Source organism: Eublepharis macularius, chromosome 7 (assembly GCF_028583425.1).
Source record: "Eublepharis macularius isolate TG4126 chromosome 7, MPM_Emac_v1.0, whole genome shotgun sequence".
NCBI classification, from domain to species: domain Eukaryota; kingdom Metazoa; phylum Chordata; class Lepidosauria; order Squamata; family Eublepharidae; genus Eublepharis; species Eublepharis macularius.
Window position 1 is genome coordinate 129352081 of NC_072796.1, and position 24833 is coordinate 129376913.

General features: G+C 43.1%; 1 protein-coding gene across 1 annotated transcript in view; it reads right to left on the reverse strand.

Annotated features, from left to right (window-relative positions):
* Positions 1–24833, reverse strand: part of ADCY8 (adenylate cyclase 8) — a 177104-nt gene that overhangs the window by 36153 nt on the left and 116118 nt on the right. The window contains exons 9-13 of the mRNA XM_054985744.1: positions 17999–18099; positions 15220–15421; positions 7792–7881; positions 3884–4056; positions 461–542 (exon numbers count right to left, since the gene is read on the reverse strand). Coding sequence (XP_054841719.1) covers positions 461–542; positions 3884–4056; positions 7792–7881; positions 15220–15421; positions 17999–18099 — 648 coding nt within the window. The remainder of the gene's footprint in view (positions 1–460; positions 543–3883; positions 4057–7791; positions 7882–15219; positions 15422–17998; positions 18100–24833) is intronic.

Genomic DNA, 24833 nt, shown 5'->3' on the forward strand with positions numbered 1-24833 from the left:
ATGCCCTGATTTGGATAGCCCAGGCTAGCCCAATCTCATCAGATCTCGGAAACTAAGCAGAATTGGCCCCGGTTAGTACTTGGATGGGAGACCACCAAGGAAGTCTGGAGTAGCTGTGCAGAGGCAGGCAAAATTGGCAAACTACTTTTGTTTTGCGGACCCCTATGGGGTTGCCCTAAGTTGGCCGTGACTTGACAGCAAAAAAAAAAAATCTTTCCCATCATCTCCAGTGGCTCAAAATGGCTTATAGTCAGCAAGCACACAAAACATGGCAACCACTATAATAACTAAAAACATCAACAGGCACTGCCCAATGTTCAGACATCACAAACTGTTATCTGACCAAAGGTTCAGTCTTCTTAAATAGCAATAGTGCTGCCCTCAGAGGAGACCAGGAAGGTACCCGTGTTGGCACAGATCCGGAGACATGGCACATGTGAAAAAGGTAGGCTGGTCTTACCTGTTGGCCATGATAAAAGACGGCGAGCAGAAACATGGCCATAAGGAGCAAGGAGGCTTCCTTCGTTCCCAGGAAGTCAGTGCTGGAAAAGGCAAAAAGAATAGCCCAGGATCAAATAAAATGTGACTGTCAGTCTTTTCGTATTAATTCTGACATGGGGATAGAGTTGACAACCTCCATGTGGTGCCCAGAGATTTCCTGGAATAATAACTGACCTCTGGGCCACAGAGATCAGTTCCCCTGAAGAAAATGGCTGCTTTGGAAAGCGGACTTTGTGGCATTATACCTTGCAGAGGTTGTTCCGCTCCCCAAACCCTTCCTTCTCTAGGCTCCAACCCCCAAAGCTCCAGCAATTTCCCACGCTGGAGCCGGCAACTCCTTCATGGGAAATTTGCATCAATCAAACAAAGAGAAATAGCTTTTGATCATTAAAAACAACAACAACCTCTCTTACAAATCATTCCAAAACCATGATAAATAAAATGAATGCCCACATCTTCTCCAAAATGGCACTTGAAAGAATACAGCTTCAGACACAGGCATCAATGTTTTAACGTTATAATAAGGGACACACTTTCTTATCTGAGAGAATTTCTATGCTATTGTGTAAGAATTCTTCTACCTCAGTAAGAGTCCATCTGTTGTGTCTCTTCAAGAGTCACTGCTCTGGTTGCAGATGGGCTTAGGAGGGAGCCACTGTTCAGAATGGCCCTGTTAAGTTAGCTGATTCATTGCCGGAATGGACTTCCTGAATAGCACATCCTTATCTGAAGTTCTACTATCAACAAATCTAATTCTGAACTTGAATCCTGCAGGGGTGTGTGTGTGTGTGTGTGTCCCTGCAAGTATGAGATCAAAAGGATAGGTCCCCCCACCCCCTGCAAGTCTAATGGGTCCTTACTTATAGCAGCTAAATTATGAATGGATCCACAGATAAAAGGTATTCTCACAGATCATTCATGGCCCATAGGATTTAGCCAGGTTACAGTACAAGAAAAGGGAAACAATCCTATATTGAAATATAAAAATCCCTTGAACTAATTTGCTGCATTCTTGGAGGAAAAAAAAATAGTTTCTCTGAAGCTTTGCACCTTCTGCCTGGATCCGATCTTCACTTCTGTACCACTGAACCTCCTGCCTAGCCAGAACTTGCTGGAAAACTTGTCTGTAATAACAGTCAAAGATTGACACATCAAGGCAGCCGTCGTCTTGCTTTCCTATCTGGGGCTCCGTAATAAGGCTGCTGTCTCTCACTGCGGCTGCATCTACTGCTTTGTATTGGGAGGTGATGAGATATTTCCAGTACTGCTGCAGAATTATCTTGTCTGGATATGAGATGACACAGGTAAGGATCTCTGTTTCTTCAGGCTATTTTTATTTTTCCTTATTTGAAGAAATAATGGGCGGATGCGTGAGTATCGTTTTATGTACTCAGCAGAAAGGCGAGGCATTTTCTGGACTGTACCACTTTGGTCTACAGTGGGTGGGTACAAGCGAGAGAGAGTGATTCAGGGTTGGGTGGAGAAAACCTCAGCTTCTATGCTTGTAGAGAAACCATGCTAGGGAGAAGTCTATGTTGTCTTCTTTTCCCTGACATGCTAGATTTCTATGAACAGGGAGTTTATGACACAGCAGACATTCAGACATGCTACTCATGTACCACCACCTGCAGAGGGAAGGAGCTGGAAGGAGCTTCCAGGAAAAGCTCTATTGTTGGTTTCTGCTAAATTGGTGTTAAGTTACTCAGATGGATGGTGCAGCTAAATGCAATATAGCAATTGACAAAACTGCTTACCGTATGAAAAAAGAAACAGAAACCCAGAGTCTTTTTAGAGTCTAACCAAATGTATTCCTGAATAGAGTTGGGCACAAACAGGAAAAAAAAACCAAACACGATGTTCGTTGTTCGTTGCCATCCATGAACAGGGATTCATGAACATCAGCGGACATGACATGTTCACGAACATGTTCGTAGTTGGAGGTTCATGGGAGCCAGAACTGCCCCCTTGGGACTTAGCTGAACTTGAGCCGGGGAAAGGCATGATCCATGGGTCTCCCCCTTTCCTGTCGTTTTCTCTTCACAGTGGCAAAAACTGGACTGTCTGCTGGAAGCTAATTGAGGAGTTACAAACTGACCTTCCCAATGTCCAATACCCACCAAATTTGCAGGGGAAATAGTCCTCACTGTCCTCTGAAGACCCCCCAAGTTTCAGAGAGATTGCACCCCAAGAAAGCCATGATCCATGGGTCCCTCCCTTTCCTGTCATTTTCGTTTAACAGTGGAAAAAACTGAACTGTCTGCTGGAAGCTACTTTGAGGGGTTACAAGCCAGAAGGAAAGCCAGAAGGAGTTCAGACAGAGTTCAGACAGTCCATGCTTATGTTGCCAGGGGAATTGATTGAAAGGCGCCAGACCATCTGGCTTTACAAATGGCTGACAAACGCCATGAAGAGGGCTTGGAACGAGTACATGTTCGCCGGGAATGGGACCTCATGAACAGCTTGCTCGCGAACAGCGGATTGGGCTGTTCATGACTTTTTTTTGTTCGTATTGCTGTTCGTGCCCATCTCGATTCGTGAATGTGCTTTTGTGAATCAGGGCTCACTTCATCAAATGAATGAAGCATACACCTATATGGCCAAAATATGTATGGCTACAAACAATAGAAATGCAGTGGAGGGTGAATGGTACAAAGAGAGGCAAGTTGAAAACAAATCAAAAGAGTAATAAGCAACACACTCAAAACCATAAGCTATCGAAGACCTAAGGAATCCTGAGCTGAATCTCAAAAAGGAAAACCGATCATTTTGGGAAGGTCAAACATATATTTATTTCAAATTATCTTCAGGCCATTTTTTATTCTTCCCAGTGGCAAAATTAGTTCTACATACCTAGGAGATTCATACTCTCTCGATGGAAGAATTTATATTCTCATTATTACATATACAGGTCCCAGAAGTTGTTGTGCAAGGATATTTGCTTGAGTTGCATGGCAGTATGTGATTTGCAGTGTTTAAAATGATGCCATTATGCACACTGATTTAGAACAAAAGGATTTTAAAAGCTCTTTGGAATTCCCCATGAATTGCACCTGGTCCCCACACTACCTACTTTCTGAAGATAGTTACAAACATTTCTTTAAAAAATCAGAGATCTTTTTAAAATGCATTCCTGGTTTTAATTTTAATTTTCTGTATGGAAGGTAAGCTGCCTCTGGCAGTTCTTGGAAAGGCTGCATATCCATAGTATAAATAAGTAAATAAAATTAAATTGAAGGTTTATGGGGGCAGACCTTCAATAATATATCGTTCAGGAACCCTACTAGGAGAAAAGGATTTATTTAGCATCACTAAGGGAGACCTTTTGTTGCACTGACCTCCCCCCCTGCCCAGGACATTTCGGCTGCACTTGGCACACACTTACTCTCCATTATGATTGAAGTCATCATATTGCAGAAAAAGGGAAGCATAAATGGTCTCCGTCAGGAAGCAGTAGATAGCAATCATAAGGAGCAGCACGGCCAGTTTAAGGACGGAATTGAGACGGAGGAACACGGCGCAGGTCACCATTGCCAGGATACCGGTGAAGACGAAATACTTAAAATAAAGATTTTTCGGAGGGAAAAAAAATCAGTTCCAGCAGTCTGCCATGACACAAATCCCAACTATTTTTACCTCCTTCATTCACGCTAGCCTTGGCTATGAACAACGGAAGGTTCATTGTCCCTGCATTTGGCGACCTGCATTCACAGTGAACACATTTGCTTGCCATTGTTGCAGGCTGCCACTCAGCTTACTGGTGCTTTGGCTCAATGGTAGAGCATCTGCTTAGGACGCAGAAGGTGCCAGGTTCAATCCCCCACATCTCCAGTAAAAAGGACTGGATGATGTGAAAGTCTTCCACCTGGGCTGCCAGTTTGAGTAGGTGTTGACAGAATGAATGGTCTGACTCGGTCCTGTTCGCGTGTGCAAACTAGGGCTGTTCACATGTTACAGTGAAAGCACGTGCATTCTGCATGGAGATGCCTGTCGGAAGAAGGGACTGATGATGTCTCTTGCTCAGACCTTCAGGACTGCAAGCAGAGCAAAAGGAAGCAACAACCATAAAGTTAGTTAGACAGATAGGCTAGTATCAGTCTCCTTCCTGCCAGGGGAACTTCCTTCCTTCCCTTCTCTCCCCCTTCTCTCTTTGTTCTTCCTTGCATGCACCAGGAGAGGCAGCATGGTGTCTCCTCCTGAGAGAGATGGCCTACTTTCAATTGAAAGCCATCCTAGCTAGTTAGATCAGTTACTAGTTCTTTCTCTCCACTAAACTTATGTAAATATATTTCTTTAGATAAATAAACAGTTATTGGTTCTCTAACTTGGATGAGAGCTTTCTGCGTGCAGTTTGTTTAGTTAATGTGCCTTAACTAAAACCCAATAATGCCTACATCTATTTGTACGAAAGAACCACCGTTCTTTCACCTTACAACAGAAATCAGGGCCAAGTACCTGGATCAATGTAGGCTTCAAATCACCTACTGAGCTGTTCATGCATTGAATGTGACATGAGAATTAACACATTATTAAAATGGGAACTTACATCTGAATGGACGTGGCAAAAGATAGTATGCTTGTCAAACTAACCTGCCCAGGTGGCTGGCTTTCTCATTTCAAAGGAGTTATCCAAAAGGATCGTAAGTAGACATGGGCACAAACAGAAAAAAAACGAACATGGTGTTCGTTGTTTGTTGCCATCCACAAACAATGAACAATGAACATTAACGAACATGATCCTGTTCATTGTTCGAGGGGCCCAGCAGGCTCTCCTCCAGCCATCAAGATCCCTACCACACCACTCCCAGAAACCCTACCTGAGTAGGCATCAGGAAATGTACCAATAATAAACAATAGCTTGGACCCAGAGCCTGGCAGCAGCCCTGGAACTGAAGGGGTAGATCCCTATCCCACCACACACAAAGAAAATTCAAGCTCCAGTGCACTCACCCTGTCTCTCTAACAGCAACTGTCTCTCCCTGAAAGCCAGAGCTGGGAGCCCCCCTCTTCCCTGGTCTTTTCCTCTTGTAACAAATTTGGAGCTCCAGTCCACACTTGGAAGGAAGACCTGCCTATCAAGCTAAATTGGGCTTAGATTGGGGTTTCCAGGGCAACAGCAGGAGTTCAGACAGAGTTCAGACAATCCCTGCCTGAGTTGCCAAGGAAATTGATTGCAGGCGCCGGAGTGTCTGGCTTGACGAACAGCAACGAATGAGGCTTTGCAACAACTACCTGTTCATTTAGAATGGGTTCTCACGAACAGCTTGTTCGCGAACAGCAGATTGGGCTGTTGGTGGGGTTTTTTTTAGTTCCTATTGCTGTTCGTGCCCATCTCTAATCGTAAGTGGAATGTGGGATGTAGAGATCGTTGGGGAGGGCAGCTAACCAAACAATGAGAGTTAATATGACCCTCATTATGGTAAATGATCTCCACGAGAGGCCTTCTAAGATACTTTATGCTCACATGAAAGAACAGTAATTGATGAAGGCAAAATGAGGTCACTCTAATGAGCACTTCCACAGTAGGAAAATCACTTGCACCTTATGCTGAATCAAGTATTGCCTACTCAGTATTGCCTACTCAGACTGGCAGCAGCTCTTAAAGATTTCCAGTCTTTCACATCACCTACTACTTGGTTCTTTTTTTAACTGGAGATGCCGGGGATTGAACATGGGACCTTCTGTAGGCTAAGCAGATGTTCTCCCACCGAGCTGTGCCCCCTTGCTAGTCTTCTTTAGCAGGCCATTGGTGCTGTCCAGCAATAATTTCTGTCTCTACCACTGTGACCATTATAGATCTTTCAGTGATAGACTAGATGCTTGTGCAAGCATTGCTGGCACCTGCTGGTAAGTGCCAGTGACATCATGGGCACGAATGCTTCTACCAGTTACTCTTACCCATTTTGGAAGCTTCGACCACCATTCTGCCCCCCCTCCCCATTTCATCTTTAAAAAACATCATTGGAGGCTAGGCACTTTGTGAGTCTAGTTCTGACATATACACTTCTGTGTGTTATTGTCTAAGCAAAACAAGGACAGCTCAGTCTGTGTTGGATGTCAGATACCTTTGAACACATGAAGTTGCCTTACGCTGAATTGGACCCTTGGTCCGTCAATGTCAGTATTGTCTACTCAGGCTGGGAACAGCTTTCAAGCAGAGATCTTTCACATCACCTCCTACTTGATCTTTTAACTGGAGCTACAGGGGATTGAACCTGGGACCTTTTGAAAGCCAAGCTGATGTTCTACCACTGAGCAATGCCTCATGCTCCATGGCATCTTCAGGAAGCCATATCAAGAGGAATGGAAGGATTATATTGGGAGCTGCAGGGGGCAGGCACAGCGCCTCTGGGCCATAGCAACAGCACCCCAGTTCTAACCAATATCTTGCTTCTGCTTGTCTATATGTGAGGGATGTCCCAAATATGATTGGAGGGAATCTTTGGGGTGTGTTTGGTGACTCTCAGTATCCCTGTCACTAGGCTAGCCATTACTGACTTCGTTTACAGACAATAACCAACTGGATAAATGAATGGAGGTGGGGAGGGGAAAAATATTATCACAGTGTTCTGAAACATAAACAGGATGGCCTTATGAGTAACAAGTTGTTCCCTTTTTCTACATAAAAGTTTTCCTTTACATGTGGAAACACATTTGGCTTCTGACTGCTCAAGAGAGCCTTCATAATGGAAACATTGACTATTCTTTATTCCACTGAAATTATCATAAGAACATAATAACAGTGTGCTTATATACCACCCTTCTGGAAAGATTAGTGCCCCACTCAGAGTGGTGAACAAAGTCAGTACTATTATTATCCCACAGTACCGCTACGGAGCTGAGGCTGAACAGAGCAGCTTACCCAAGGCCACCTGCAATAGTTCATGGCAGTAGAGGGAGTTAAACCAGCAGAATGCTGATTCTCAACCCAACCACTTCACCACTATGCTGCTGCAGCTCTCAATGACAATAACAATGACAACAACTGTGCTTATATACCACCCTTCAGGACAGATTAGCGCCACATTTAGAGTGGTGAACAAAGTCAGTGTTGTTATTTATCTCCACAATGCGGTCGGGAAGCTGGGGCTGAGAGCAATGGCTTACCCAAGATTACCTGCTGAGCTCATGGCAGTAGTGGGAGTTGAACCAGCAGAGTGCTGATTTGCAACCCTACCACATAACCACGATGCTACAGCAGTTCTCTATCAAACTATCTCCTCCTGTGGAGCTCTGGATCAAAGCACAGTTGCCATGACTGATGGGTTTCCAAAACAGCGAGCTCAGAATTACCTCTGGATAGGAGCAAATGTCCGTAAAAGATGCCGAAGAATTGAAAGTCTGATTCTCAAAGGGCGTTCGTTTGTCGAAATCACACCAGAGCTGTGAACAAAGGGAAAAACGAATAAACCTAGTGACATTTAAACCACACTTAGGTGACACTAAATATATTTCACTGGCTTGTATCCAACCAGGAGCAAGCACTGTAAAGAATGTGAAACTGGACTTTCCACCTCTCCTCTCCCACCACAACCCGCTGAGTCTGGTGAAATTTAACTCCTAGAAGGTCAGAGAGACTCATAAACAGGATAGCGGAAATGTCTGAAATGGAAAGGGGAAATGTGCAAACATCACCCCATCAATGGCAGAGCACAACAGGATACAAACTGGGGTTTATATGTTTTGACCTATTAAATTTCATTCGGATGGACTCTTTCTCCACTTGACAAAGAAAACCCTTCCAAGTGGCTTACATCCATATAATAATTTCAGGCGAGTAGCCATGTTGGTATGGAGTAGGAAAGCAAGATTTGAGTCCAGTAGCCCTTTAAAGACCAACATAATTTCCAGGCTACAAGCTTTTGAGAGTCAAAGTTATCTGACGAAGCTTCTTCTCAGCTGATACCCTGGAAATATTGTTAGTCTTGAAGCTACTACTGAACTCGAATCTTTTAAAAGATCACAATATAATAATTTAAAATCATGCATAAATCACCTCAGAGGCTGCAAAAACTGATGCTGTAACCATCATTTAATGAACAATTTTAACAGATCTATATAAGGCCGGGCAGAACCAAGAACTAAAGACTTGAGAGTGCCAATTCATTCTTCACTTGAGGTTCTACTTTTGTCTACCGCTAGCCACAAGAGTATGGGTATACTCCATAAAGGACAGGGCTTTCTTTCAGCTCCAGGTTAAAATTTGAGTCATTTTCTGTCACTTTTATACATGCAGAGTATTGCTGCTTTATCTCTCCTTTTTTAAAAAAAAAATCTGTAAAGTTTTATTGCTATTTTGCCATGTTGCTGGGGTACTGCTTCTCATTGTAATCAATGCAACCAGAAGAACCCAACTAGTCCTAAGAGACCCAAATAAATATGTAATATACTTTTTATTTTTAACAAGTGCAAGTGCTGTATCTGCAAGGACTTATAACATTATATTACAACCATTTCAAACATTGCAGATTTTCCTGTATGTACCAATGCTATTAATATAGTGGTTCACAATCCATCTATTCATTCAAGAAGTCTATTTGAATCCTAGTATAAGGTAAGGATCCAGATTGCAGCTTGTTTTTCTTCTCCTTTACAGGCAGAACATTCCAGGAGGAAAGCAGAGGAGGCAAAATCTCCTGGGCAGTTGGCAACGGGTGCGCCACCCTTGGTTATATCCCGTTTTGCGTTGCTTTTTCAAGCTGAATTATTTACTGCATGTTCCTTCTTAACATAATCCTAACAAGCATTGGTGAGTATCTTCCTATGGTCATCAAACGGTTATTACCGTTTGAAACGGTAATAACATAACGTTATAAGTCTTTGCACATACAGCAGTTTCACTTTTTTAAAAATTAAAAAAAACATATTACATATTTATTTGGGTCTCTTAGGACTAGTTGGATTCTTCTGGTTCTTCATTGTAAGTCAGTCAGTTCACTACTGCTATAATTTTAACATGTTATTGTCTCTGTTTATTTTATTGCTACCGGATCCAGTTCAGATTTTATCCTTTGTGTTTTATTGTGCTTTTAAAAAGTTGTATGTGGGAATATTTTAGCCAAGACATATGGGACATAAACTTATTAAAAGAAGCAAACAAATAAATATTGTGGGGCTGATGGATTTCCCCCTTGGTCGATCTCAGGGGTGCCACCACCGAAAAAGTCCTGTACTGGGGAAGATAATATCCCCCTACTAAAAAATTTGTCATCTAAAGCAGCATGTTTCCTAATGGTCTTAATTAATGGGTGCTGGGCAAAAGTACTATCTTGGATTTTACATTTAAAGGGTAAAAAAAAATGGCATCTTGAAAAAAGCCTAGAAACAGATAGGTAACTAGTTAAGTTTAGAGAATCAAAATTATATGAGTCCTACAGAGAGAAGTTAGCTGTGTTAGTCTGTAGTAGCAAAATAGTAAAAGAGTCCGGTAGCACCTTATATCTGGCTAGTTTTTTCATACCCTCCATGTGTCTGATGAAGAGAACTGTGGCTCTCGAAAGCTTATGCTACAGTAAAGTTGGTTAGTCTTAAAGATGCTACTGGACTCTTTTACTATTTTGCTACAGAGAGAAGTCATGCTGTTCTGGGTCAACTCAGGTGAACAAACTATCTTCAAAGGCAACCCCACATACAGAGTATTGCAATAGTTCTATTAAGAAGTTAAAAGGTGTACCCAGTTCTCCAGAAAAGTACACAGTGGATACATCAGCCAAGCGGAAACAACATCCCCCTGACCACTTCTAGCAACTGGGAATCAAAGCAATGTTGGGTCAGGGAGCATTTCGAAACCATGAACTTGCTACGAAATGTTGTGGTTCCATAAGGAACAGGCATATTCCCTGCATTTATATCATTTGGATTCAACAGATCATGACGTTAAAGGCGCAAGTAGAATATGCTCTGCACTAATTAAATGGGCATTTAGAAGCAGTACCATTTGGAATAATAGAATAATAAGCTGGCCATTTCATTAGGTAGCATTCATGGTTCTCTGACTCTCTCTAAGACATAATTGAATGGTTTGTATTATTAGATCTTATATAATGATTTTCTAAGGATGCTTAATCTTGCAACCCTATGGCTTAGTCTTTTTAATAACTCTGTGATCATAGCAAATCATGGGACATTTATAAAACCCATGGAGGGCATTATCGATTTCTTACATGGCACTCGGAGTCTCTCCGCATGAGATGCCTCGGCGCATATTCAAGTGTAGGGAGACACAATGTTAGCCAGGAAGTGTAGTTTAAAAAGACAGAGCCAGGGGAGATCGCTCCTCAGAGAGTTTGTTAATTTCGTCGTCACCTCCCCAAAGGATCTGTCAATTTCACCTCTCCAGTCTAAAACTGTGTGAGATCGCAACCAGAGGGCAGCGAAGAATGGAAATGGGCTGTATCCGCCTTCTGGAGCTGGGCTTGGACCTGGAGAGGTTATAATCAGCTGAAGTTTCCCTTCTGACATTTTACAACCCCTTCACACAGCTCTAGTGTATAGCAACGCCTTTGTTCCGCTGCCGGTACTGTCTTTTAAAACTACACTTCCTGGCTAACATTCCATCTCCCTACACGTGTTCTTCATGTGTCAGATGTCTCATGGGAGAGACTCAAATTGGAGAGTGTGCTGCATATCATCGCCAGGTTGTAGCTCTCTCACCAATTCAAAATAGGTAAACCAAAATTCTGAACCAAGCCATAAAGTATGGCTCAAAAAATCCACACAATGGGACAAGACACAGAAAGAGGATTTTTTTTAAATAAAAAAAAGCCAGTGGGCATCCCCAAGCTCTCAGAAATGTATGAAATGTAAATAACATAAAATAATCCATAGATCAATCTAAGGCAGCTTCGTATGTTCTGTACTTTATGATATATGTAGCTTTAATTTAGCTATCCTCAAGGGTTTTTTAAAATAGAATCAAAACACAAGCTTCTTATTGAAGCCTATTTTAATTATGAATCAAGGGCACTTTAAACACTGCCCTCCCTCGACATCTCATTCAGTAAAGGGCAGTGTGCGAACGTATGTAGTAGCAGGCACAGCCAAGCTCCTCGGGGAATGATGCAGAGGCTTAGAGGTATAGGAATGAAGGGAAGTGCACTGTAATAAGTTTCATTTCCCATCTACCCTGGGGAGGTTGCCAGTGGAGTACTGGATCAGATTCAAGGTTCTGGTCCCAGTCCACAAAGCCCTATGCGGACTGGGACCAGCATATCTGCGGGACTGCCTCTCCCTATATATTCCACAGAGGATGCTCAGGAGAGAAACAGTTGTTGGTGGTCCCTGGCCCCAGGGAGGCCCACCTAGCCTCCACCAGACCTCCGACCTGGTGGAACTCTCTGTCTATGGAGACTCTCTGTCTATGGAGACCAGGGCCTGGCCAGATTTGTTATCCTTTCACTGGGCCTGTAAGACAGAGAGCAGAACCACAAGTGACAAAAGGCACAGATTGGACACTTGTCTGCTTCCCTCAAGTTTTGATGGGAAATGTAGGCGTCCTGGTCTCGCAGCTTGGCTCTCTGACTGCTGTCCAATGGACTTTTCAACTGTCACTTGTCCAACATTCCGCCAAGCTGCCTACATTTCCCATCAAAACTTGAGGGAAGCAGACAAGTGTCCAATCTGTGCCTTTTGTCACTTGTGGTTCTGCTCAGAGATGTTCCGCCAGGTGTGCGGTTGAGGCTGGGCCAGGCCTCAACCAGCCTGGCAGGGAGGAAAGAGAACATTCAGAACCCTCCCAGTTAGGTTGTCCATCATCCTGTTTCCACATTGGTTAATATTGCCATCTGTTGCCATCTGTTTTAATTAATTGTCTGTAATGTTGATTGAATTTAAACGTTTTAAATTGTTTTTATGGAAATGTGGTATTTATTGTGGCTTTTAAATGGTGTGATCTGCCCTGAGCTTGCTTGCGGGGAGGGCAGAATAAAAATCTAAAATAAGTAAGTAAGTAAGCGAGTAAGCAAATAAGCAAGCAAGTGTCCCGCTCCTTGAATGTTAATGGAGCAGGGCACCTGGAGTTTTATTGTATGAACTGAGTTTTATCATTGCATGATGTGTTTTATGTATGTTTTTAATGTGTTTTAAGCTGGTTGTTACTCCGCTCTGAGCCTGCCATGGGGAGAGCGGACAAAAACATCAAACAAATGAAAATGAATGAATAAAATGGAAATCTGTGGCAGTCAAGGACAAAATCAGGAGGAGGGCCGCCTTCCCCAGTCACCAAAAGAATTTGCAGATAGGCCCTCCCAGTAGGCAGTTAACGAATTAAGTGCAAGATGGGGAAAACATAATGCTCGCTAGGCACGTTACAAGGCATTTATGTTTTAGGTGGGTAGCTGTGTTAGTCTTCAGTAGAACAGCAGGATTTGAGTCCAGTGGCCCCTCAAGGCCAAGCTAGCAGTGATGAATTACACTTGAATGACAAGTGAACAGACTCACGTGTATTCCTCCCTGTTCACTTGCACTCCACTTGCACTCCACTCGGTCACGTGATCAAGTGAAGTGCAAGTGAACAGGGAGGAATACATGTGAGACTGTTCATTTGCTATTCAAGTGTAATTCGTCACTTCTAGCTTGGCCCTAGGAGACCAACAGGATTTTCAGAGTGTAAGCTTTTGAGAATCAGAGCTCCCTTCAGACACTAATAGATTTCCACGCCATGTGGCTGAATGTGGTGCCTTCCATGAAGATAGTTTAGGTGAGTAGCAGTGTTGGTCTGCAATAAAACAGCAGGATTAGAGACTAGAGATGGCCACGAACAGAAAAAAACCTGAACATGATGTTTGTTGTTCACTGCCATCCACGAACAGGGACTGACGAACAACCAAAAACATGGCCCTGTTCACAAACATGTTCATGGTTGGCTGTTCATGGGGGCCAGCAGGCTCTTCTCCAGCCATCATCCAAGTCAAGATCCCTACTGCACCATTCCCAGAAACCTGACCTGAGCAGGCACCAGGGTACCAATAATAAATAATAGTTTGGCCCAGAGCCTGGCAGCAGCCCTGGAACTTGAAGGGGTAGATCCCTATCCCACCACACACAAAGTAAATTGAAGCTCCAATGCACTCTCCCTGTCTCTCTCTCAAAATGCCAACAGCAACTGTCTCTCCCTCACTGTCTGTGAAACCAGAGCTGGGAGCCCCCCTCCCCCTTGCTCTTTGCTTCCTTGTAACAAATTTGGAGCTCCACACTTGAAAGGAAGACCTGCCTATCAAGCTAAATTCGGCTTAGATTGGGGTTTCCAAAGCAACAGCAGGAGTTCAGACAGAGTTCAGACAATCCCTGCCTAAGTTGCCAAGGGAATTGATTACAGGTGCCAGACTGTCTGGCTTGACAAACAGCAATGAATGAGGCTTGCAACGACCACCTGTTCGTTTAGAATGGGGCCTCACGAACAGCTTGTTCACGAACAGCAGATCGAACTGTTCGTGGGGTTTTTTAAAGTTCGTTTTGCTGTTTGTGCCCATCTCTATTAGAGATCGGCAAGGTTTTCAGTGTAAGCTTTTGAGAGTCAAGGCTAATTTCTTCAGACACCTAAAGAAGGGAGCACTGACTCTCGAAAGCTTACACACTGAAAATCTTGTTGGTGTCGGAAGAAGGGAGCTCTGCCTCTTGAAAACTTACGCTCTGAAAATCTCGCTGGGCTCTAAGGTGCCACTTGACTCAAAGCTTGTATGGTTAGAGGCTGGAAGGCAGGGGGAAAAGGCATGTGGGTGGATTCCAAACTGGCTCGCACTGGTTCGCACAACAAGTAGTTTGACTTATGGACCTCGCTTAGACAAATTTATGCAGGATAGTCCTGCTACTGACATGACAGCCAAATGGGATCTCAGAGTTCAGAGACGGAATGCCTGTGTTTGCCAGATGCTCAGGCGAGGAAAGCTATGAGCCCTGCTGTTCAGCTTCTCTGTGGCACTGTTGAATATAGGATACCAGAGCAGACAGACTATTGGTTTCATCCAGCACTGCTGATTTTATATTCTGATGACAGTTTCGGAGGTTTGCTTTGCGGATGAATATGGGTCATTGTAAGTGAAAACTACCTGCAGACAGCAGTGCTGGAAATCTCTATCAGCACAAGGTAAAGTTGTTGCTAGGTGGGCTGGAAATTCCCTTTGGAGCCAGAATAAGGATCAGTGAGGAGCAGATCGTCCTACACAATCACATGATCAGGGCAACACCTAATACGGCTCCCTGAAGCAAAGCCGAGTTTTGAATTACAGAATTCTGAAGCTTCCCAATAACAGAGTTTGAGGCAGTACAGACTTCCTGATCCTCTGGATACAAGTGTTTAGACATCAGAGACATAAGAACATTGCAAGGAAAGAGGGCCTTCCAATAATTTAATCCGTTTTGGATTTTATTTATACCAGCCTGTGAGAAATCATATCATCACAGTCGGCTTGAAAGCAAGCGGCAGGCTGAATGTAAAAAAGCCACCCTGGATTTCTTTTTAAAATAGATAATCTTCACAAGAGACAAATCTGCCTACAGTTGATCTCAAAACACCTTCAACAGCAGATTGAATTCCCTGATGCTTGACAGTTTTGACTCCCCCCCGCCATTTAAATCCTCCTCGATTCATAAATACATTTGTTCTCAGCTTCTGTTGCTGCGAAAACTACCCGTCTCAATAATTCATACATCCTTTTTCTCTCCCTTCCCACCCACTCTCTGCCCATCGGCACACGGAGACTGACTGTTCTCTTGGATGCTTACAATATTGATGATGGCTCCCAGGAAATTAATCATAATAGAGGCAAAGATGACGACGTTTCGGGCCAAGTAGGTCTCATTAATCCAGCAGCAAGTTTTCCGGAGCACGAGGGGTAAACATTTATAATCCTCGGCGGTGGTGATTAGCACAAGAGCCGAATGCAGCATAATCAGGATGGAAAATTGAATGACCATTGGAATCATCCTGTTGGGGGTAAAAAAGTTGTATGTGTGCATTAAAATGTTTATGCATTAAAAACAAGACAACCAGGAAGGGGCATTATGAAGAATCATCGGACTTTTTGGGAACCAAGGAGGATCCTAAATGAAAAATAGATTTGATTGACAATGCAATATGAAACTTGTGGGAGCAGACTAGCATGCCACTCAACTGAACAGTCCAATATGCTTAGCTTTTCAGACTTTAATATGCATCTAATTTTTTGGTTGCTCAGGCAAGCTGTGACACTCTACAAGAAACATATCTGTCCAAATCAGACAGAAGAAAAATGTCTTTCTCCACTACAGGAAAATAATTTATACCTTTCATTCATTCATTCATTCATTCATTCATTCATTCATTCATTCATTCATTCATTGGACTTACTATCTGCCCTCCCCATGAATAGGCTAAGAGCGGATTACAGTGTAAATAAATAAATTACAATTAAAGCAACATTAAAATCAGAAAACACAATAACAAAAGTGGGTGGTGAACCACTTGGCTCAACCTCCAACCAAAAACATTCCAAGAGGGGGAACGGGCAGAATATATTAATATTTCAATGGAAACTGGGGTGAGGGGTTTTTTGATCCCCCCCTCCAGGAGACCAGCAAGGAAGCCCGTCTGTACCTCAGCTCCAGCCATAGGCCTGGCGGAACATCCCATCTTGCAGGCCCGGTGGAAAGATAGTAAATTCTGCTGGGCCCTTGTTTCAGCAGAAAGAGCGTTCCACAGGTTGGTGCCAGGACCAAAAAGGCCCTGGACAAAGCCAGGCAAGTGTCCTTGGGCCAGGGACCACCAGCAGCTGTTTGTCGGATGAACGGAGCTCCCTCCAGGGAACATATGGTAAGAGACGGTCCCACAAATATGCTCATCCCAGTCTGCTAAGAGTGTTATGGGTTAAAATCTAAACCTTGAACCTTTTAAATTATCAGCAAGAAATTTGTTTCTGGGCTCTAAGTACAAAGGGCAAAATAGAAAATAATGTGGAAGATCTTCTTGGACCAAGACTCCACAGAGGCGCAGATGTGTAGCAGTTGGTGTTTGTGTGTAATAAACCCTCTAGAACAATGGAAGGCATACAGTTTACAGTTATGTTCAATACTAAAACAATTGTGTTATAACATTTTTGTGGGGGGTCATTTTATGTTCAGGGATATCTTCTGTTCAAGTGAATAGGGTACGCATGCCCCTCCTATATTTTCTCAAAAGAAGTTTCTGTCCCCCACTCCACGCCCCCCATAAGATGGTGCAAACTGCCACTTCCAGATCTCGGGCGTTTTCAATGAGAGTTCTGAACTTTGGAGAATTTCAGGATAGTCCACCTGAGACTATTCGCTTTACCCCTGCTCTCTAATATATCAGAGGAGCCATCCTCAAACAGCTGTATTTGAGACATTGTATGCCATAACCCGCCCCCCCCCATGGGTTGCCATAACTCAGTTATGACCTGAGGACATTCTCCACCACCACAGAATGCAAAGTGACTGAATAAAAGTTTAGGGACCTTCAGGCACCTTTGGTTGAGGCCAGCATGAGATCCTCACTAAGTGTGGGATTATATAGTGTCCACCGGCCGGCTGCCCAACATATGGGTACAGCATGGGGCTATATAATGCCCATTCATTGCTGACCCACGTATGAGTTGCAGTACATTATCTGTCCGCTTCCCTCCTCCTGTATGTTGATGGTCAGGAATCTGGAATTGACCCCATCTTGGAACAGTTATTATCTGTTTGTTGTTTTTATGATGAACTGTTGTTTTATGGTTTTAATATTTGTATTACATTTTTATAATCTGTTGTACCTTGCCCTGAGCCCGCTTGCAGGAAGGGCGAGTTAGAAATGTTAATAATAATAATAATAATAATAATAATAATAATAATAATAATAATAATAATAATAATCTAAAGGGGATACAAATTGAAAAAATAACCCGACTGACAAGTCGATATGAAAGTTGAGCAAAATGGTAGAATGCAAATTTTCCAAAAATGTGATGGTGTTAATAGACCTAAAAAGAGATTTTCTTCTCATCCTGTAAGAGCTGGGAATAACATTGTTTTTGCACCCTTGTTGTCCCTTATGCATAATCCTTATCAGTGAAATGTCCCTTTTAGAGTTCACATGTGAACGTCCCGCCAATGGATTTCCGCAGTGTGTTCTCATGCGTCCACTAGTATCCAATGAAATAAATTATAACCTACATAGGGTCATGATCTTTAAAAGAAAAATTACCGTCAGTTCAAAATGTGCAGTTGGATTTTTATTACCGTATCTTTTAAATGTTGCAAATCTGCTCCTAAATTTCAGGCTTATGTTGCGGGTGCTGGTCAGTTGGCACATACTAGAGCCAACTAGAGCCACTCCAAACATGCAGAAGTTTTCCTTCGCCAAAACTTACGACAGAACAGAATCATGCATATGCATGTTCAGAGCAGGAAATCTTTTTAAAAATCATCTCCACCACTCTTAAAAACATTGTACTGATCTTTACCCTGACGCAACATAATCAGACAGAGAGGCATAGTACAGTGTTGTGGATGTCTTTGCCTTTACCTTGAAGATGGTAGTAAACTTTGGATTGCAGTGATAAATACAAGGACGATGAAAGCGCACACCAGGTTCGACTTGAACACTTCGTCCCTCATTTGGGAGTACTGAAATAGAAAACAGAACACAAAAGACAAAAAAAAGAGAGATGAACTTCCATCTCTCATGACAGCTTGGGAAAGAGAACAAGACATTTTTACGAGGCTTCTGGGAAATTACCGACAAGATCTAGTAAATTAATTAGCTTCCTATGGTGAGTTTTTCTCCTACTTATATTTTAAAAAATGTCCTCAGAAGTAACATGCTGTGAAGGAGCCGATAAAATACCCTCTCTAGGGAAGCAAAAGTCAGCCTTTCTGTCTTCTAACTAACTTATGCTTCGCTTGCACTGTTGTCTAATTGGCTGCATTAAAAATTAAGCAACGAGTTACACTACTCAAAGACCGGAAAGAGATTCCCAGAAAGCTGAAGGGGGTGATTAGATTGAGAGGACACAAGCAACAGTAAAAAGGCACGCACAAAGCACGACGTAAACATGGCCAGTCATTTGACTGTTGTGAAAGAAGACGTGTAACAGATAGATAGACAACAACCAGGTTGTCTCAGACCTATGGTCCATCTCAGTCCTTTAAGCTTGAAGCAGAATTCGGACAACTGGTCTAAGAAAACACAGCTATTGTCTATCTATTTATTACATTTTGATCCTGTCCTTCCTTCAAAGAACCTAGAGTGGCATCCATTCTTCTCTTCTCCATTTTATCATCAAAACAACCCTATAAAGTAGGTTAGGCTGAAGGAGGGCGGGATTACCCAGCAAGATCTGAGACAGAGCAGAGATTTGAACCTATATCTCTCTGCTTCAACACCCTTTTCACTGTACTATAATTCTCTATTGTTGCATCAGTGTGACTTTAATCCATGTGACTATGCACCTGGGGTGTTTCATGTATATTGCCTCTGAGCAGCTTTCCATGTATCTCCTGTGGCTAATAGCTATTTGATAGATTTATCCTCTACGAATTGGTCTAATCCAGTGATACTCAGTGGTTTGGGAGGCACTCATGTTCTTCGACATTGCGATCTGTGGCTCTTTTGAGCACTGTTCCTCACTTTGGCACCTGATCCATGTTTTAGGAAAGTGGACAATTGGTTCTCACCTTGAAACTTTGAAATTTTGACTGGGAGCTGAGAGTGTCTTTCGCTTGGAATCAGATTAACTTTTTCATGGGTGCAAGAACTGTGATTTCCTTCCCTCCCACAGTAGCCTGAAATGCGCCCCCACCCCACCCTGACAGAAGACCCACTCCAAGAATATGATGGGGAGGATGTTGAGCTGACATAGAGAGCAAGGCTGGAAAGTCATGCTACATCCGTGGCAGAAATCCTCGCACACATGGAAATGCTAGTCTAGATTTATGCCTTTGCTTACAGAATACTGACCCAATAACATGCCTCCCCAGTAACAGAAGTCTTTATCTAGATGATTTATAGGTAATCTACATGTTTTCCCATAATAAACAATGGATTATTCTGAACTCATTGAGCAGTTGTAAACTAACAGGACCTGTCTGATCTCTGATGACCTCTATTGTCTTTATCATTTTGGAAAAAAATGGTTTTGAAAGTGTACTAAAAGCTTGGTTGGCCACAGAGTCCTGAAAGATAGAAGGGGAAGTCTCCAAGCAAGGACGCCAACAAGACAGAGGAAAAAACTCCAAGGAGACTGGGTACAACACAGTCTCCAAACACAATAAATATAATAGATCTTTTTATATACAACGTGCAAGTGCTCAACATGCAATTATATAACAATTAAATACAGCATATACTGCAATATATATTGTGCCAGTTTGGTGTAGTGGTTAATAGTGGCAGGACTCTGGAGAGCCGGGTTTGATTCCTCACTCCTCCACTTGAAGCCAGTTGGGTGACCTTGGGTCAGCCACAACTTCTTGAAGCTCTCTCAATCCCACCACCCTCACAGGGTGTTTTGTTGTAGGGATAATGATAACATACTTTGTAAACTGCTCTAAGTGAGTGTTAAGTCATCCTGAAGGGCAGGATATAAATCGAATGAAGGGAGGAGTAGAATCCTGAAGGGCGGTATATAAATCCCCTGAAGGGGGGAGTAGAATCCAAACGGAAGCTGCTGAATTGGAATTCATATGTAAATGTGACTCGATCAGACTTGGATTGAATAGAGACTCTGGATGGTTATCTCATTATCAGAAGAAACTGCCTTTCAGGCATTCCATTCAGACTCAGCTATGGAGGGGAGGGGGTCACATGCAGCCTGGGTTGTGCACTCCACCTCTTTCATGTCTGTTGCAACTGATTTGCATCTACTCCCCCCTCCCCTCACCACCTAGACATCTCTGGCCAGTTTCTTCATACCTTCCATGCATCTGACGAAGAGAACTGTGGTTCTCGAAAACTTATGCTACAATAAAGTTGGCGAGTCTTAAAGGTGCTACTGGACTCTTTACTATTTTGCGACTACAGACTAACACGGCTAACCCCTCTGGATCTATTACCATGTTGGGGGTCAAGGAGGCAGGCAGTGGCTTCTTGCTGCACCATGGTGCACGAGGACAAGTACGGTGGGCTGTGACTTCCCACCATGGTGTGACGGGGGCACGAGGTGGTTTCTCACTATACCTTGCTGCCATACGGGGAGGGAAGGGTGAGTGATAGCTTCTCTGTGTTACGGGAGAGCAACAGTGAAGTCATTCGCCCTTAGGGCACCAAAAATGACCTTGGTACCTCTAGTTAGAGGATTTTAGGTAGCAGATGTTTGGAAAGACATTTGTTGGAAAGCCTGGAGAATCGCAACCAAGTCAGAGTAGACAATACTGAGCTAGATGAACTGATGGTCATACCTGAATGACAGGCACAGAAGCAGATCCAGGGAAAAGGTGACAAGCCCAGGAGAGAGTGAAACAATGTCAGGGTAAAAACTGAATACAACCTTCATACAACCCATTCTCCATAGCTCTGGTTTGTCTCTGATTTCAAACCGATGCAATAAGAACTCACTATCCAGGAAACATGATTTACTGTAGACATTTCACACAGCCTAGCTATCATTCAATATTGGCTATTATTTTGCAAGAAACATAATCATTATGATCCGGCCCCCGGAAATTGTAGTGGAGTTGCAGAAAAATGGATGTACACTATTCTTTTTCAAAAGGATGGAAGTAATCTCTTGGGCAATGCTTATTATAGGAGTCTATAAAAGGAATGTAATCTACAGTCAAATGTGCAGTTGGAAAACCATTGTGACTTAGGGGGTCAACGTTCTGACTTCTGCAAGAAATTCAAATCAAGAGAAAATGATCAAATTTAACATTTTCCATAGAATTAAGGACTATGCGTTTTGCATGAGCACACACACAAATGGAGAAAAGAAATCTAAACTGATGTAAAACGGACGTAAGAACAGGTGAGCATAGAAGTTTACAGCCTTTGCCATGAGTATTTTTCTGTATTCTGTGCTTTGTACTGATCCTCTGAGAGTATGTGAAGTTGCCTATCGGTGGCCTGTTTGGCTGGCAGTTGCTTATCTTACAGGTGCCTACTGTGGTGTCTACTTTTGTTTTCGCAGCCGCTCGAGAATGTGTCCTTGAGTACCGGCTTGAGCCTGGGAACTGAACATGACTTCAATTTTTGCTTCTCTCCTCCAGTTCTTCTCTCCTCTTATCTCAACTCCCCCCCCCTCGGCTCTTTCGCGCCAGAATCCTAACCGTCCATATCCTAAAGGTGGGAACTTTCCCTCCAAACTTCTACACCAATACCCTTGTCTGTGTATGCTGATACTGATGGATCTCTGATAAAGTTACGTTAACTCACACACTGGAGTGTGTGCAGTAGAGTACTATGGAGACCTAACTGCCAGAACCGGACATTTTCTCTGGGAAAAAAAATAGTTATTTCACCCAAGTATCTTGGGTTATTCAATTTGCTTTTGATATTTCATGGGATTAAGCATCCAGGATACAGTTCCCGCAGCTGAGAGGGGCCAATGCTAGAGGAGAAAAGCCCTTAACAAAATTCAGAACAGAGAATCCACCCAGGAACCACCACTCAGGGACACTACTGTACATCTGGAGGGTGCTCCAAGAATGGTGCAACACCTCAGAACTACCAGCCCAGTCTAAACCACTACATGCAAGCAAGGCCCACTTTTGGAACGCTTCCACTCATTTCACTGACATGACCTTGAAGCAAGTGGACTTTAGATCTCCTCACTTTTTAATAACTGAGCAGGTGGCGTCAACAGCAACCGGCAAAGTTAACTTGCAAGGGAGCCATAAGCTCATTTACACAACTGGGAACTCTGTAGATCTGACACTGACCTACATCGATAGCTCTTGAATATGCAAGCAGGACATCATCGGGGCAAGTTAGCCCCTTGTCTATTTTTGCAGGTCATTCTCAGCTCTTTCTGTACTGGTAGAGAATTCTGAAGTCCTCCCACCCTTCTTGAAGAACACTATTTGCTGTATCCTATTTCAGCCATCTGTTTGGGGGAAGCAGGTTTTTAATTTTAATGTGACTGTGTCATGGCTGGTATTTAACTTAACCACCCACCCCTATTATCCAGAGGCACGCCCCTCTTCATTTTTTTCAACTCTGTTCTCCCTCCGTTTAAATCTTTGCACCATGAATCAGAGAGTGAAACTAGTTGTTGGGTCCCCTTAGGAACTTGGTTTCCCAATTCCCCACCACTGCTTGACAGGCCAAAGGATCAAAGGATGATTGATATGTTAGCAAGCTGAATAAGGGAAATCACGTTTATGTTTTTCCCCTTTAAAACAGGGCTGTCTCTCTATACTCAAATGGGAATATTTTAACGTGACGGTATCTAGCAGCTCAGAGAGAAGAGAAGCAATGGGAAAATATAAGCATGGCCTTTGAAGAGAAGAACTTATTTAAAAATTGAGAGGAAGATTTGATCAGTTGATCAGTGGACTCAATGAAAGCTGTAACGACAGCAGGAAAAAACCTAAAAGAATACATCAGTGGAAATTATATAGATGTATCCAACATGCAAGCGGGTCTGTAACTTGTACTGTATCACCAGAATGGCAATTATTTAGACTTATCTAGGTGTGCTGTCACTTTTCCAGGTAGAATTTCAATGAAATGAAGAGAAAAGAACTGATTTCCTTATAGCTAACAGTCATATACCCTGAGTCTGGATAGCCCAGGTGAGCCTGATCTCATCCAATGTCAGAAGCTATCAGGGTTGGCCTTGGTTCATAATTGGATTGGAGACCTCCAACGAAGACCAGGCAGGCAATGACAAACCCCCTCTGTTAGTCTCTCACCATGAAAACCCCTCCAGGGGGTCGCCATAAGGTAGCTATGATGACTCTCCTCCAACTGTCATGTAAAAGATTCAAGCCCATATGTATATTTTGCAATTTGTGTATTTTGCGATGGACTTAGAAGGGTGGAACTTTGCTTAGGACTGCATTGCCAGAGTTTCGGTCTTGTTAGTAAGCAGAAACATACACGTTGAGTAAGAACAAGAATTTTTAACTATAGAAGTTCTTCCATTCTGATAGTGAACACCTCCCTTAAAGAAATACGAAACTTCCTTATGAGATCCTGAAGTGATCTTCTTTGTACATCCTATTTCGCTCACAGTCGTAAGGGAAACATCAGCCTCCTGACAGCTTGACTCAAGCATGATAAGAAGGTAACAGGAAGACATAAAAGAAGCCATGACAGGTCAGACCACTAGTCCATCCAGTCCAGCATTTTCTTTCCCATCAGATGCCACAAAGAACCTCACTAGCAGATTTGGGTGGCAACAGCCCTCACTCATGGACTTCTTCCTGACAATCTGACAATCAAAGGCATTTGGGCTCTGAACCTAGAAGTCCTATTTGATTATCTCAGCTAATATCCAAAGATAGGCCTATCTTCCTTGCCTCTGGTCTTTACTAGAGAAGGGCACAAACCAGAAAAAAAAAGAACCATGTGGTTTGTGGTTCATCAAATTTCATGAACCGCAAACCACAAACTTTCACGAACCTGCCCCCAGTTCTTGAACTGGTTTGTTTGGTTAGTGAAAACGTCACATCCAGGTCAAAAAATAGTCACTTCTGGGCCAGCAGAAGGTCACTTCCGGGTCAGCAGAAGGTCTGCAGGAAGTCTATCCCCTGTTGCCTAGGAAACTGATTGATCGGCACCAGGCTGTCTGCAGTGACGAACCAAAAAACCCGAACCAAACGAACCAGCCTAAAGTTCGTGACGGTTCATCAGAAATGGGATCTGACGAACCACTGGTTCGCAAACCACAAACTAGTCTGGTTCATCATGAATTTTGGTTTGTATTTTGATTCATGCCCATCTCTAGGCTTTACCCCATAATTTCCCACTCTCCTTGAACATCTCTTACTCTGCCCATCTTCTTTCTCTATGTACCTCTTCTTGAACATGAGTTGTCTTATATTGAATTCAAATATTGATCCATCAGGGTCAGTATTGTCTACTCAGACTAGTAGCAGCTCTCTGGGGTCTCAAGCAGAGGTGTTTTATACCATCTACTGCCTGACCCTTTTAATTGGAGATACCAGGGATAGAACCTGGGACCTTCTACGTGCCAATCAGATGCTCTACCACTGAGCCACAGCCCCTCCTCTAGAGGAAGCTGTGAGGAGTCTTACTCTTAGTACCATCCCAACTGGTCTCTCTTTTTCATCGCAGCTTGTCTCATACTTGTTTCATTTGGTCAGCACATAGCATCTGACTGACCATTACCCCACAAAAGTGGCTTATTATAGAAGATGGCCTTTAAAAAATGGGTGGGGGAATCTGGATAGTAAAC